At 41.8% G+C, this 17,124-nt stretch overlaps 1 protein-coding gene across 7 annotated transcripts in view; it reads right to left on the minus strand.

Moving 5' to 3' along the window:
* alcama (activated leukocyte cell adhesion molecule a) overlaps positions 1 to 17,124 on the minus strand; it is a 72,866-nt gene that overhangs the window by 20,796 nt on the left and 34,946 nt on the right. For all 7 annotated transcript variants that reach the window (XM_037749547.1, XM_037749546.1, XM_037749541.1 and 4 more), the window contains exons 2-4: positions 6,202 to 6,308; positions 5,034 to 5,253; positions 3,392 to 3,456 (exon numbers count right to left, since the gene is read on the minus strand). In XM_037749547.1, coding sequence (XP_037605475.1) covers positions 3,392 to 3,456; positions 5,034 to 5,253; positions 6,202 to 6,308 — 392 coding nt within the window. The remainder of the gene's footprint in view (positions 1 to 3,391; positions 3,457 to 5,033; positions 5,254 to 6,201; positions 6,309 to 17,124) is intronic.

The following is a 17,124-nucleotide window of genomic DNA, read 5'->3' on the forward strand; positions in this document are numbered from 1 at the left end:
AAAATGCCAGTAGGTGGAGAGCGATTGTGAGTTCTTGAAATGCAGTGCATCGTTGAGCGTCATTGTGCCAAAGAAACCTCCTGCAGGTATATTATGATTATAAGGTAAGGTGAAGCAGGGAAAAATGATGAGCTTATTGCACTTTTAAGAGAGAAGTGTGTGTGAATGTATGTGGCTTTGGTTGTTGGCCAGAGAAATGCAGGAGACCCCCCCCCCTCCTCCTGCACTTAACAAAAGCCCCCTTTAGCTTCACTCCATTGACAAATTACAATGGCTTAAATTCCACAGTGTCAGTTGTGCTGCATATCCTTTATTTCAACCAACTTCAGCGTGTACTGTACGGTCTGATCCAACAGGCTGGAGAACGCAACGTTATTTAACTTGACAACAGGAGGAAAGAATGTACCGTCCAAGTCAGATAACAAAAAAACATCCCCCAGCAACCATCCATCGTCCGATAGCCTACAGTAATACAAACTAAAGAGCTTTTAACATACTGTAGGTCCAGGAGGGAGAGCTCCATTTAAATGAGTTACCATCAGGCCAGCACTGGCTCCGATCCAAGTATGTATAACTTTTACTTTTCCCAAATGCACCGTCCACTATCACATGCAAGGGAAAAATAATATCTCATCTACATCATCTCCTCCCCCGTCTCATCAAACTCATGAACTTTTCAAAACATTCTGGCTTGGTGTAGTGTATGTTGCACTCCTTCTACTATCCCATACAGGTTCTTAACATGTGCTAGAGTTAACTGTGAAAGAGCAAGTCACACCAGGACACAGTAACTGTTGGAAAATGTGACCCTTTGTTACTCATTACAACTCTGCGGATGTTACACTCTTTCTTAATCATACTTGCTAACCCTCCCGATTTTCCCGGGAAACACTTTTTTTCCTTTTCGTTATCTTATCCTGTTTCTGGAACTGAACATGTGTGTGTGTATAATCCCGACTGTTTCCACCCGGACGAAAATAAAGCTACACCAACTGTCATTTCCCGGCGGAAGAGAGTCGTCTATGCTCGCGACGCAGCGCAGGTTGAGCTCATGTTTAAGCTTCGCTCGCCGCTGGGTTCGGCGCACATAGTTTATTTGTCAAAAAGGTTCTAAAAATAATCATGTGTCATGTCTTTAAATTGTTTATTTGTTCAGATAATTCAGGTATTGAGAAACAGAACAGGATTACCTGAAAATGACCTGAACGGTTTAACTGATGATGAATAAATGATAAACTTTGTGCTTGAGGAACTGCAGGTACTGCCTGTCTGATACAAGAACAGAAACTGGTACAGCGCCTGCTACGAAGCATCTGACACCAACCCTCGGATTCAGCAGCATGGCTCGCTTCATTTCTTAATAAAAAATACACATGGGCTGACTTTTTGTGATCAAATGAAAATGCAACCTCCACTATTCCACGACTGAGACAGCCAGTTGAGGCTCGCTGCATTCTCCACCTCTCAACATGACACTTTCTTCTAATTTGGAATTCCACTTGAGTATGAAGCAGCCGTGCCCTCCGTCATCCCTCCTGCAACTTATCAGAACTGAAATCCCTCTCTTCCACTCCCAATTGTCTTTCTTTCCCTACATCTCTCCCTGTCTCTCTCCCCTCACCACAGAAAGCTGTTCAATAGAACCTGGATCTTTAGGTGGGAATACCAACGAGTCAGCAGTATTCACTTGATCCATAATAAATGTGTAAACACTGCATGTGGTAGAATAAATGTGCATTGCTTGCTAGAGAGAGAGAGGAGGCAGATGGCCACTGTGAATGTGCTGCCCAAAGCTTTTAAAAAAGTTCTTTCTTTTATTCCAACAGATACTAAAGTGGATGTGACAGTGGGTGTGTGTGTGTGTGTGTGTGTGTGTGTGTGTGTTCAGGGAATGAACGTTAAATAAGAGAGAAATTCTTGCATGAGTGGGTGTTTAACTATGAATGAAAGTAAGTTCACATTTTGCAAACGTATGCATGCATTGTTCTTAAAAGGGACTGTATGTCACTTTTTACACGGATAAATCGTTGTTTTATTGCCAAATGAGACAACTTTCTGGGTTTCCTCTCTCAGCCTGCAGACTGTTTTTAATGTGAAGAACCCCGGCCCGTTTTTTCCGGGAAAATCAGATGGATGTGACGTCATGATTGCACGTGAGTGCCATAGCCGTAGCTAACGTTCGATTAGAAATATGGATGTCATGAGAACCGATACTTCGGTACCAAGTTGATGCCAAAATTTAAAAAAAGCGTGACGGTACTCTTTTTCTACAGTACCGAAGGTACCGTACGATGCCTGTAATGGTCATTTGGTAGGGACCGGACATTTTACAAGAAAAGATGACGATCAATATGTGCAGAGCGCTGACTCTGATCTTTACCGTCGGGTGGCGGTGTGTCTGGCCTCTTCGGCCCATGCACACTAGCTGTGACAGCTCCAGCCGCCTCACGGCGATTATCTCATTAACGTTATGGTTCCCTTATGGTGATGGGATTAAACATGAAATATTGCCAAATAGGTGCGTTTACTTTTCGCTTCAACATCAAATCCTCCTCCATTTCTCGGTCTGTCAACTCTCTCTCTCGTCCCGTGTGTGAAATATGACACCCGCTGCTCTGAGCTGACGGACCAGATGCATTCACGGTCATTTCACTGTATGGAAATTGCGATTCGATATCATGATCTATTGAGATTTCTGTTAACTTTTTTAACACTAGACCAGGGGAAAAAGTTAAATCATACACTTCTAGGGACTTTTACTTTGGAAAATATCTAAATAAATACAGTCAGAATTTTTGATTTTCTGATTCTTACAGCGAGTCCCTTTAAAGCCCAGAGACACATGCTGTCACATCCTGACATTTGTCGTGTTTGGCACGTCAAGTGTTCTCCAACAAAAGCATTTCAACAGCAACCATGCGAGACATTTTGATCCCGAGTTCAGTCATCTTTCACCGCAGCCTTCCTTTGACGGCAGCTGAATCATAAATCTCATATCAACTACTCTTCTTGATCTCCTGTAACGCCTCAGGGCTGCTTGGACTGTGTGTTATCCAACATGTCAGCTAAGAAGCTGCAGCACGGCTCACTTCACAAAGTGTGCCCCCCCCACGCCACCAGGGACCACAATGGCAACTCATGCGATACTCTCAACTGGTTTTCATGTCACGTTCTGAGCGGTATTCACCGCCGTATCAACAGTATGATAGAAACTCAGTCAAACAGAAAAACAGCAGTTCCCAGAGTGGGTCAATATTTACATTCAGTACATAACACAGCTGGAAAAATACTATAGCCGAGTACACATGCATTTACGTGTGCAGAATTAATGTAGTGTGATGAGACGACTTCACACTTCGCACTGTACAGGACGCTGAGATGTGAATCTTACCGTTGTTGCTTTGTCCTTCTGCAACACTGCAGACTTGTCCATAATCTGGACTGAGGTCGGTTTTTCTGCAAAGACAAAAAGAAACTTTGGAATCACAAAAGAGTGGCTTTGGGAGATTATGCATAAAGTTGTTCAGATGTTCTTAATAATGTCAGTAATTTCTAAATGTATCTACAGAACTGAGGGGCACAGTGAGGACAAACACAAATATTTCATCTAAATGCTCACTGAAGCTGCAAACTTATTGCATTGTTAATATTCAAGCTGTAGGAGATAATTTCAACTTGTCCTCTGTTAACTATAAACTAAAACTCTCTCTAAGGCCATATTGAGCTATTCACGTATGTCCCATTTCATGCTTGGGTTTGCAAAGCCCATTAGCAGGTGATACATGGACAGTCCTGGGTTGGAGGAAACAAAAGGGACAAATCCACATTGAGTTTTAATGTAATTAAAACCAAGCTGTTTGTTAGGAAAACCACCATGGCACTTTATGTGAGACAGGGACACAGTGTCACTGTGAGAATAGCGGTTGTGAGGCAGCTCTCCTCTAACTCTCTCCCTCACTTCACACACACTTTTGGGGCGATCAGGACTACGCCCAGATTCGCCCTCTTTCGCCTGAAGCTGTCTAAAGTCTGACAGATAGACTCTCCTGGACATTACAAACTTATACACCTCTAAACCACCTCCAACTGTCATCTGGTGTGAAGCGCTTCAAGCACAAAAACCACTGATGTGCAGAGGGAATGTGGCTATGGTGGAAATAAACGTATTGGACTTGAAGACGTGTTCTTGTGGTTCTAATCGATCACCTGCAGTGCGCTACGATTTAAGTGAATCCAGCATAGATATATAGCAGGGAAGCTGCACCTTCATCACAGCAGTATTATATAAAAAATATATAACAATGTGATGGAAGAAGAGTATTAGTAACAGATAAGGCGTAGAGCGGTACTGCAGCAGTGAAAACGCCAACCCACAAAACGATAATAATAAATTCAGATGAAGTTCTGTGAGAAGTTGATGAGAGAAAAGTTGCTAGAATCAGGAAGACACCACAGTAACTGTAGAAAGAGCTGTGATGTGTCGAAGTGGTGAGAAGAGAGAGAAGAGTCACTTTCACCGGACTGCTTCTCCTCTCCGTCGATTTCACGTTTCTGAGACACACGGTAAAATAATACTGTAACATGTGCTCTGTGGTGGATTATGTGTTTGCTGAATTAAATTACAATTGGCCCATTCGCAGTGTTTCAGTTTATTAAACTGATTTCATTTTCTTTGAGCGCAGGAGATGATGAATAAATGATACTGCAGCAGTCTTTACATTCATCTGGCAGCGTTCACTTCAGATTCATGCAGAAATGTCTTAGGTTCAACCTCGTCAGATTACCATCGTGACTTTTATGTAAAAGCTCACTAAAACCGACGGAACATTTATGTAACAGGGTGCACGCTGACACTTACTGATTTAAGAGAAAAAAAGAATTTCCACATAAAAATGCCTTAAGTGGAATGATTATATGTTGATGTTGATTAATAGCGCAGACACACCGCAGACACACATGCTTAGCGCGACAGCTACTGTCATTTTTGGGAGGTTAAACATTGTTTTAGTGTTTTGTGTCAGTCGTGAGCTTACTGTGAACGACGACAGAGACGGGGTACTCCATGAGGTTGGAGCCTGACACCACCATGCAGGTGAAGGTTTTCTGGTCTTTGAGTGAGCCCTGCGTGATGCGCAGGCTGGACTCGTCATCGATGCTGACCCGCTGGGCATAATCGTCGGTGGCCTGAATGGTGGCCTGGTCCTGGCTGACCTGTTTGATCAACAGATCGCCAGCATTGCCATCATCTTTTTCCTGAAGAGACAGAGAGGGGCAGAAAAGTTTTTGTAAATCACAGTTCCTCATTCCTCAATTATAATTATACTTGATGTACAAAAATGTAACAATACAACAAACCTCCAAAGAATATCTAACTGTGATATAATTCAGAGTTGCAACACCATGAAACTGGAATGTCACAGTAATTAGAAGAGGTACACACTGCCAAATTATTCTCTCATAGTTTCATATTACTCGCTCCCTCATACTGGAAGGTCTGAGCAGGATCATATTGGACATTTCAGAAAACCTCTGAAGGAAAACATTTATTCATTTAATTCATGAGAGATTAAAAATGAGTCGATTTTCAAAGCGTTTCAATATAATAATGTAAAGTGTTTTATATGGTCATAGGATATACTCTATCTTCTCAGTAAACTTAATATGGACTGTTATCATATTATATTTGTTATCATATTAGGACTTCTTTGGTGACGTCACATATTCAACAAGACTTATTTAATAAATGATGTGTAATACATTATTGTTGAAATGCGAGTCTTTTTTCCTCCGGTGCATGTGGTAGGGCCGTGTATTGGCAAGAATCTGGCACTACGATACGTATCATGATACATTGCAATATATTGCAATACTGTAAGCAAGGCGATATATTACGAGTTTTAGATATAATTTTAGGAAAACTGTCATAGTATAAAGAACACACCATTTTAGACTAGACAAAATGCATATTTTTGTGTATTTCAGAATTACTCATATGAGAAAAACCACAAGCTTAAAAATGCTAAATATGCAAGTTTAAAATGTGTCATTCTTCCAGGAAAACGGATGTGACAATGTGTCATCACATATGCCAAAGAAAAGCAAAATTATTTCATATGGTCCTCTTCTTCCACGTCTTTGAATGTCTTTGGAAAGTGTTGCGTTCAGTAAACCTCAGACACTTCATAGTCAGTATCTACTTACGTATTTCCATTTGACGAACATCAGATCCTGTGGTAATGGAGCTCCACCGTTGCATGGTATAACGATGACCTCTCCATATGTGGCAGTCAGACTTGTCGTACCCAACCCTGCAACAAAAACACAACAGACTGTTAACAATTATCACAAATATACCGTACTATCACAAGACCCACTCACACGTTAGGGCTGCACGATTATGGCCAAAATGATAATCACGATTATTATCACAGTTATTCATAGATATTAGGGACAAAATATTTTTATTGTTGTGCTACATTCTAACCGTCAAAAATTCAAAATGTTAACCTTTTACTGTTTTTGTCATCTATAACGGTTATTTGCATAAAAACACACAATTTAGGAAATAAAAGATTGTATTTTTATTTAAATATTTGCTTCGATTAAAACAAAATCTTGGCATTAGTGGTTCTAATTATATATTAGAAGCTACTCAGAGCCAGCGTTAGGAAGTTCAACATTCCTCTCTAATATCTAACCATCTTTCTCACCAAAAACTACATCTTAGATTACATTGGAACGCATCACAATAGTGAAATAATTTACCATCGCCTGATACTCATTTTTACTGAGTAGAGCTTGAATGCACCATAATGTGCTCCGTGCTGTCGGGGAATGAATTACAATAAGTGTCTGATTAAGTTAGTTGTTCCAAATGTTTTATGTATGTTCCTCCACGGCTTACTTTGGACTTACAGTTGTTACAAATTACAGCTTTATGTCTTCTTCACTCCGACGACATGTTGTGTGTGTGTAACATTACTGACTGTGTCGCTGTGTGCCGACGTAAAACCATCATGTGGCAGCTGCACATGTGTGTGACCGGTAAAAACTTGGATATATGAATTTGCATCTCTAGCTGTGAGTTTAGGAAGCACTTGATTTATGCAGCAGAGTTTTCTATATATCTTAAATGTCAACATCGCAGTCGATCATGTTCATTTAATTGTGGGAAGTCACAATCGTGATTCGATTAATTGTGCAGCCCTATCACAGGTGTGCAACAACAGTGGGAGCTTTTGACCAGAGAGCTGCTGGTCGGGAGCCTGATCAGTCAAATCTGGGCAGGTGAAGTGAGCTCTCTCCCACACCTCGAGTAGCGTTACGATGTGCTCGTGCACATCAAAGCCCAAACGTTCCGATAGAGCTGCGTTACAGTCAGTCACAGGATGTGAGAATCGTCTGAGATCATAGGAAACCCAGCAACAACAACAACAAAAGTATGGAACTGCTTGTGGGATTCACACTTTTTATGTGGTGAGGAGAAACCCGATGTCTTAGATCACTAGATCTGGAGGCTTTGATCAGTGGAGAGGGCAGGAAGAACAGAGGAGTCAGATCAAATATGTGGCCCATATCCCTGTGATCCGAGCCTTCGGACACCCTGAAAGAGGCTGTGGTTAGACTGGGCAGCTCCTCCAAAAGCTCCTCTAGAAATGGATGAGTTTTAACAAAGCGAATAAAGCTTCACCACGCTATGTTGTCACTCCAAATGTCACGACACCACATTTCAAGCATGCCTCCCCATTAAGTCTGATGAGGTCGAGCCCGGCGGGTCAAGCTCGGTGCTCTGTGTGCAACGCGACGAAATGGGTCTCCTCTGACCACAAAAGTGAGGGAAGCACGGAGGTGGAGTAGTTACTATGGCGTTGCACAGCCCAGTCATGTGCAACGTGGGAGGAGGGAGATAAAGAGAGGGGAGAAGATGGATGGACGGAGGTCAGAGCGGAGTGGAGTGACACCAAGGTCTTCACGCTCCAACTCTTTCTCTTTGAGCTTTTTAGCTAAACAGGCAGAACAAGAAGCGCTTCAGATTCTGGTCATTCCAGAGAGATGAGGACAAGTGCAGCTGCTGACTGAAGTGGCTGCTTTTGCTCAAGCCGTGCCTCTTGCTCATCTTTCCATACTTTCTGATTTTTACCGATATCGAATCTTTGACTACAGTTAAAAACACAACCATGCATCTAATTCTATTCAAAGTATGTCGACAGTAATCAAGCAAAATATTCACACAAACCACAATTAACAAAACACGATTATTTTTTTTCTATCAATATTAACTATGTTTTTATAAACAGGGACAATTTCACCAACGGCACCGTGTCATTACTGAATGCATCGAGGCTGTAACACTTCAGACCACTCTTTTCTTTTCTTTGAAGATAAAGTAGTAGTAAAGTGGGTTTGACACCTCGTAGCAGAAAGGAGGGAAAAGAAAGAAAAGGTACAGAAAAGCCGTTTTCCACCCTGACAGGAAAAGAAGGTTGGGGGGGGGAGGGGAGGTGAGGAGATAAATGAGACACACCTGTGAGCTGGTGGGGGGGAAGGGAAATCAACTAACCAAAGCAGCATGCAGGAGAACAGAGAGTGGCTTTAGGAGCAGTTCAATTCAGTTTCTTTGCTCTTAAAAGAAAGAAAACGGTGACATATATAACCGTAAACTGAGCAGCAGTTGGATACTTTCTTGGACAATAAGGCGCTGCTGTTCTGCTGATCCCCGGAGCAGACAGGATGACTGTGTTCATATTGGAACTGTGTGGATGCGACTGTGGTCTCCTTGCCTTTGTTGTAAGATAAGTCTCCTTTACTGAAACTCACCCCGTTCATTCAGATTGGAACGGACATTCAAACTCCCCCTCCCCCCTCACACACACATTCACCCCCACCCCACATCGTTTTCATCTGGAGTCCTCATTTAATGAAATGATTTAAAGGACATTTGGTTTTCTTATCTGGACTTAGATTAACGGTTATGTCTTGTATAAAACTGTTTTGAGTATGAACCATACCTTTTTGATTTGATTACTGCTATTTGGGTTAAATACAGCAAGATTTAATATGATAAAAAATGAATTAATGGTTTGTGTTTTGTTTATCTTGTTGCAGGAGTAGCAGGCTATCCAGGCTATCTCTCCAGTCTCCAAGTGGTTTCCAGTAACAGTTTTGTCTGGACCGCAGAGGGCCAGCCCTACAAACACTAAAGTCTGTCACTAAGTGACTGACTGAGTGATCAAGTTACACAATTGGTCGGCCGAGTGTTGGAGTTTCCTCATTGGCCGTTGCTCTTTCAAAATGAAAAGGCGGGAACAGTCCTTCGCGAAACTTGGACCAAGCTGTGAAACTATGCGATTTAGCTCTAACCAGATTCAGCAGTGGCATCATCGCCTATTTCTCGCTTAAAATGTTTTCACAAGTAGATTTTGGTGGATTGTTTTGACGGAATAACAGAAATTTTGTTGTTTGAAACGGCTAGCAGAAAACCATAAACCAATCGGGTGTGTTCAACGATGTCACCGCTTGAACGGCCAGTTGAGTGGAGCAGCGCGTCCTCTAGTGTCCTCGCCGGACCTGGTGGACATGTACTGCTGGATTTAATATTATAGACATGACCACTGACTATTTGTAGAACAATTCAGCCACAAATTCACAGACTGACCACGTACGGTCCAGACATATACTCTGTTTGAACGAGTCTTGTTTAAAATCACAGGGTATCATTTTTGAGTATTCTCCTGTCTGGCGCCAAACTCTTATTTTGGATATCGGGGAGTTAAACCTACGCTACGTGCTAAGAGTGCATCCAACCACCAACACAGATTACTACAGTAATCCTGTGATAATATTACACATTCACCAATTCTGCTATTTGAAGTCAATCAGCCTTTGCGTGAATATTAACTTCCTTATCCTGCAAAATCTTGGCAAATGCCAGGTTTGACTTGTGGTTCTGTTTATTCAGAGAATAGCCAGCATTGTTTGAACGTCTAAAGAAATACATCAGCTGTGTGAACTTCAAATAACACAAAACTTCCATCTTTTGTTTTTGTTTGTTTGTTCAAGGAAATCATGCACCAAGCTGCTTTCAAATTAAAACAACCCTGTACACAATGTGCAACTCTAGTTATGGTTTAATGAATAAGACTGCATGTTTTCTCTGGTAATGCAAGGCACAAGTCACATGGGAATGCAGCTCAAAGAGTCAGCTAAATTTATCATCTTTTGAACACATAACAACAGTTATGGAGAAATAAACAAACTGTCTCAGTGAATTCGAGCTGGATGGCCAATTATGAGAATCTGTTTGCCTGAAAACTTCAGAGTGCAGCGAACTAAAGTGGGACCAAAAGAAAGAGAACGTCGTTTCCCTGCCCAGTTTCTTGTCACTGGATTTCACGGTTATACAAAGGTGACAGTTGCAATTTGCGTGCAGAACTTTGAACAGGTTATATGAAACGGTCTCAACTTAATACTGACACCTATGTTTTATTGAGCTGCAATACCACGATAAATCTGCCCCAAACCTCATTGTAGTTCTGAGCATGTTTAGTTTTAACCTCTTAAGCCCTATAGGGTGCTGGAAGGTGTGGTTCGCCTAGACAGACATACCCAAAATAAATCAAGAATAGCTCCACAACAAGGTCTACATGCATGATCTTTGTCTCAATGGATAGGTAAGACCTCAGAGAATTCATCCCCGGTGACGGTAACATTGTGACTGTTACTATGCCTGAGTAAATTGTGATGAACCAAAGGAAAAACTTACATTTTTATGCTCACCTAAAATGTTTTCTAGATTAGACAGTGGGTAACACCATTATAGCGGTAATGCCATGCACAGAGATGACACTGAATTCATTCAGCAACTCCTTGACTACAACTGTGCCAAAGCAGATATAGATAACACAAAGGACATCAATTCTATAAAGGTTTTAGTGAGGATAGGACCAGGAGGACTCTCCATTTGGCCACTTGGATACCCAAAGTGTGCCAAATTGGTTTTCTAACTCTTGAAAGGGAATCTGGCAATAAAATACTACTGATATCCACTACAGGAGGCTATGTGCACACAATGGAGCCTTTGGCCATGACATTTACCCTGTTTATCATCAAGTTCTACCATTGTGCACAGTATAAAACCAACAAAAAAAACCAACTAAATTGTATAATTTTGACTCCAAATGGAGTAGTTTTATTATAATAATGAAAAGTAAAACTTAGATAATAACAAATAAGATAAATAATGATGTAAATAAGATAACAAAAAATAATCAAAGTACATGTGCATTCAATATAAAAACGGTCAAAAGTATTATAAAGTAAAAATACAATTTCTTGTGCGTTGCATTTTGTAAGTAAAATATTGAAATCATTGCCAAACAAACATTGTTTGGACAAAATACAAATGCAAATGGAATAAAGTATTGACTGAGTTCATCTTTGCATCTAAACTATTGATTCAAAATCAATACAGTGTTTTTGAGAATCGATACAGTATCGCAATTCATAATATCACAATATTTGATTTGTTTCGATATTTTCTTACACCCCTATTATAGACAGCAGACTGTCTTTGGTTTACTTTACTGTAAAACACTCTCCTCTCCCAAAAATCACAAGTATTAGAGTGGTTGCATTCTTTTCCGCTGTGCAATCTTTCTGGTGGGTTATCTATCTCTATCTATCTCTAACGTGGACACTTTTTCCTTTCAGTCTGGCTGCAAAGCAACTTTGAATTTTTAACAACAGCCCCCGCTTTTTTTACCGCCACATTTTGTAACCGTCTTTCACAAACAAAAACATGCAACCCTCTCCGTCCTGAAGTCTCTAGTACAATAACAGCAACTGAGCGCAGTGACATGAAAAGGCATCGACTGAACACGAGGCCTACACGAGGAACACGGTATATATTACTCTAACAAGAGCATAAAGACTTCCTCATGCAATAATCATCCCAGTCAGCCTCGCCTGGCAACTCAAACTATTATCCAGAGGATAGGTGTTCGTGAACTGGCGCATAGCCCCAAGCCATGCCAGCTTGCAGCTGTCACAGTGAAATGTGATTCCTCGCGTCAAACACAGCCTCCAAATCAAACTGGAACTGTGATTGCACCTCCCCCCCCTACACCAGCACCACATCCCTCCTGAAAGAAAAAAAAACACTTAAACTCAGGGAGTTTGGTGGATTGAACGCTGAGTGACAACACGACGTGACACTGCGACGCAACAGAAAACTGCCGGATACGTCCCTCATCACCTTCAACGCTGCCAGCAAACATAACAAGACTCAGCTTCTTCCTTTTGCAGGTGTGGAGTGTCGCGGCTTTGGGACAAACTCACTCGGTCCTTTGTCAAATGTGTTAGTGTCAGTGTGTGTGTGTGTTTGTGTGTGTCAGTGTGTTGCAGCTCAGTCAACAGCAAAGGCCATACGTGAAGACAGGTATGTTGGAGATGAACTGTGCCTCGCCCGGAAAGTAAACAACAACAGGCGGCAGCAGTAGCAGGAGGGGCGGAGAGAAAAAGCTGCGGTCAAGTCGGACAGTTTTCAGCACTGAATATACATGAAGCCACAGAAAAAGTTACTTCCTGTTGGATCCGATCTGTAGGCCACTTGTAGTTTTCAGACCACGTTGGGATTTATTTATATTTGTTTGTAAATCTATGTGGAAATGTGCGTGTATCTCGTGTGGCTCTAAAAACTGCGGCCGCCTCGATCTCCTGAGGTTATCGTTGCCCACGTGTGCATGACGTCAGAGCAAATCGGCATCGAGTCGGACACAAATCTAACCGGCATGAATTGCGCGGCGATCGATTCTGAGCAGGCCTGACTCCTCTTCAACGAGCCTTTTAGCAAAAAGATGTTAATGACTTGACCTCACGGATCTACCAGACGCTTGATAATTATTTTACCTTTGATATCAAGTAATAATAATCTTAGGCTGCAGTCAAAAGGTAAAAAGAAAATGACGTCCTGATGTCTTTTCCTAACCACTTTACCTTGACCTGGATGGAAAACGTCATGAGGTCAAGGAAAGATGTGAAGGAGAATTCAGAAGGACTTATAGGAAAAGACAACCGTGTTCAGAGAATCCGACTGCACTTACACTATAGGCTCCGTAATAATGATGCGACGGCAGCAGGTGTTATTCTGCCGTGGTGAAACTACAATGTTCTGAAGATAAACTACAAAAGGCTCTGCTTCCCCCCCCGTGCGTTGTTAAACAGCTCTTTCAGTGACAGACTGCTTCACCCGCGGTGTGTTAAAGAGAGATACCACAGGTCCTTCTGCTGCTGGAACACTTTACATCAACATATAATAAAGGATTATCTGACCTAACGTGGACAACCGGTGAGAAATATCACTTCATTACCGAGGTTGGAGGGGAAATAAAAAAGGAATAACCTACAGGCTTTCCTTTGGTGAAGGATGCTCCAGTGTATCTTATGCTAAAGGAGATAATAAAGGAAGCATTGAAGCTCCTTTCTTTAACATTTAGAGGATTCAAACAGCTCTTATGGCTGCTACTCAGATACTTCAGGGTCATTTCACTTTGTCGCTCTTTTAGAAAACATCAGGCAAAGACAGTTTTAGTGCATTCACAGGTATGTGTGTTTGTATGTTTACCCACAATAACAAAGGAGGCAACACATTTATCAACCCATCTGATTGCTGTGTCTGAGCATTCAGGTATAAAATGCTCACCACGATCACGTTTCTCTGCTTCTATCAAGCTCGGCGGACAGCAGAGGAAACATTTGCATGTGTGCTGTTACGCCGATAAATAATGTTGGAGGGTAAGCGCTCGTTCAGGCGAGAAGTTGATTATATGCATTAGCATAACAACGCATCCACTTGTCTCTACTCTGGAGCGTAATGTGAAAAAGCTTGACATTGCTGTGATGGCTGACAGTTTCCCTTCTCTCAGAGAGGTGTAATTTATATGAATGCTGGGTTTGTGCTGGATGGTGTAAAAAAAATTACAGTGGCCCTTATATGCCCAAGGGAAGAAGTGTGAAAATATCTGCCACGGTGCAAAATGTAGTTCCCTTTAACACATGAGAGATGATTGAGAGCAGCATCCTCACACAGGCTGCATGGTTTGAGTTTTCTAGTTGAGCATGTGGAGCTTAGATACACACTATCAGCAGTTTAGTCGGCTATACAACAGTTTGTAATGTAAAAGTTTGTCTTTCTAGTTATTGAAGTTATGACTAGGGATGTACCAGCCCCGATACCAAGTACCGATCCAATACCAGTGTTTAATTAATAAACTGTATGCCTCACTGTGTGACTTTATATGATTATTTTATGTGTTGAGAGAACATCAGCCTTGAAATAAACTTTGCTTTCCTAACTTTGTAAAGCAAAATGTAACAAATAAAATGTTATTTATCATTAAAATAATAAATCTTACACCAACAATCTTCAAAATGAACAGGAATTACAGTTAAACATTTTAAATGCAGCAACAAAATGGTCAAAACTTAAACAGGAAATCAAATGCCAGTATATAATGTATATAGTATATAAACAGATCTGAACTGGAATAGCGATATCTCATCTAGCTATTTGAGTCGGTATCGGCCCGATCAGTATCGGTATCAGTGCATCCCTAACCCCTGACACTTTCATGTAAAAGTATATTAATGTACATTCAGTTCATGAAAGGTTTTCCTGCTTAAAGTTGCTATAATCGATATAATAACAATATGAAAGGTGTCTCTGGTAGTGATGAGAAAGACCCCTCGGCTTTAAGGAGCCGGTGAGTTTCAGCTCACTGTTTATCCGTCTGGTTCTCTCTCACTGCTCTCATGACGTTGCTCTCTGCAGCCTCCAGCAGCTGTTTCAGAGAAAAACACTAAAAATCCACTATAGTCGACCTGCTCAGCAGCAAACTGCAGACAGACAAAGTTGGAGTCTAGAGACTCGATTAGCAGCTAAAGAAATAGATATTACCCCTCTGGAGTTGGTAGAGACAAACAACTGAGCTAAAAGAACATTCGACTTAAACTCCTCAGGTGGACACACATGACTGCTGGATGTGTAAATAATCAACTTAAAGACCCCCTCCGGTGTATTTCAGCATGTCTATGATATTCCATATTTATTTCAATTACCGATCGCATATCAGCCCACGTGCCGCCAAACAAGATGAGTGTGTGAGCGAGCCAGAGAGAGATTGTTTCTGCTTGAGTATGGATGCCTATCTGTATGAGTCATCAGAAGGGTTTCTGCCACAGCAGTGATCAAAGGCAGACTGAGAGTCAGACCGGCTAAAAATGGAAGCTTGGTTTGGGGGGGGGGGGGGGGGGGGGGGTAAGCAGCGATCCAGCTCTGTGGACTCTGTGTGTCATCAGCGTATGCAGGTAGGAGGAGATGTTTATGCTTCACCCACACGATGTCTGTCGCAGGCCTCAGACCCCCTTCCCACCTCGTGTTAACAACCTGCTGTTGTATAGAAGACAATACCTGGCTGCAAAGTCTCTTTTAAGGGGTCCTCCTGTGTTGCCCTTCTATAAAGTTGAGGCACTAATGAGAGATCTGAAAATCTGTGCAGCAAAGGTGTCCTAACTTTTTGTCCTTACTACCCATAATGCAACATAACGCATCTTTCCGTTACACCCACCTGGCTGGAAAATGCCCTTCAAACCTAGTTTACCACAGCTAGGCTTTCTGTGTTCTCCTCATGACAAGTAAACTGAACTTGATGTGTACGATAGGTGGAGTGTCGCTTTACGATTTGTCCAGGAATTTAGTAAAATGTCATTACAAATACTGCTACACAAATTCACCATAAGAGTCCTGAAGTGTCCTGTGATTGGTCAAAGTCTCCCATCACAAGCTAGATTTTTTTAAAGCCTGAGAACAGAAGTATCTCAGAACACTTGAATTACAATATGCTGAAAGGTTATTATGGAATTCTTGCCCATTATGCGAAATATACTGCCTACTGCAGGTTTAAGATGCAAGGAATAAAAGGCTTCTTGAAACACAAGTGGTGCGATGTAGGGAATATTAAGGACTTCTTTAGGAAATGAAGGAGGGCAGGAGAGATGATGGCAAAAAAGAAATGTCACAGGATATTCAAACAAGTCAAAGATGCTGGAGCTTCAAGGAAAGAGGCGAAAGGTCTTGAATGTGGGATGTTTAGCTTGCAGTGTTCTGCACAAAAGGGGAGAAAACATAAATAATGACTCTGTAGCCGAACCATTCAGCTCCACTGCTCTGAGCCCTCGACCCCTTCATCAACACAGTGGGCAGAATAAGCAGCTGGCACTTCCTACAGTCACACATAATGGTCCTCACCTGGTGAAGATGCAGCCACGCTGCCCTCCTCGGCCCAAAAATCAAAAAATGAAAGCTGTAATCTTATTTCGGGAGACTGTAATTGAAAACAAGCCAGCGTTTTCGGGGCCAGGAAGTGTAAGTTAGCAGATGGTAATTAGCTCCAGCATGATCCATGGATCAGATTAAGGCCAGTCTCCAGCACATTAGAGCTGTGCAGCTAGGGGAGACGTTTGATCCCGCAGTTTACATCTTAATTTGAGCTTTTCTGGCAAATGTAAGGCTACACTCAGATGGAGAACGCCTTCCCCTCTTCCAAAATAAATCCTCCTTTTAGCATTCTACGTTGAACTCCTTTTTTATAATTCAAATGCATCCCCACTCCTGAAAGACACAGCGTGGCATATTGATAAGATGGTCTGCAAGAAGAGGGCAAGACGAATCATTCTTACCAAGGTCAAACGGCGAGCATATGGAATGAAAACATCTTCCATCTTGGCTGGCGTGATGATGTGAGATAAATGAAGAATCTAATGTTTTACACAAACCTGTAATCCTATTGTCATTCTCTACTGCCTCCATCCCCCTCCCACCCAGAGATGCTGGGTTACAACATGAGGGATTTGGGATAACTCTCAGAGGTAAATGATGGATACAATGTCAGCACTTAAAGAGGACAGTCCTGTGCCATCTGCAGGGTTCCTCACCCCACTGTAAAACTACACCTCGAAGGCCAGCAGCCAAGCTGTTAGGGTCAGTGTCGGTAACGGATCGGGTTGCTGGCACTTAACAGATAATTTGTCGCCAACATAAACGGCAATCAAGAGGCCATATGTACATCA

This window comes from Sebastes umbrosus, chromosome 17 (assembly GCF_015220745.1).
Source record: "Sebastes umbrosus isolate fSebUmb1 chromosome 17, fSebUmb1.pri, whole genome shotgun sequence".
Classification (NCBI taxonomy): Eukaryota; Metazoa; Chordata; class Actinopteri; order Perciformes; family Sebastidae; genus Sebastes; species Sebastes umbrosus.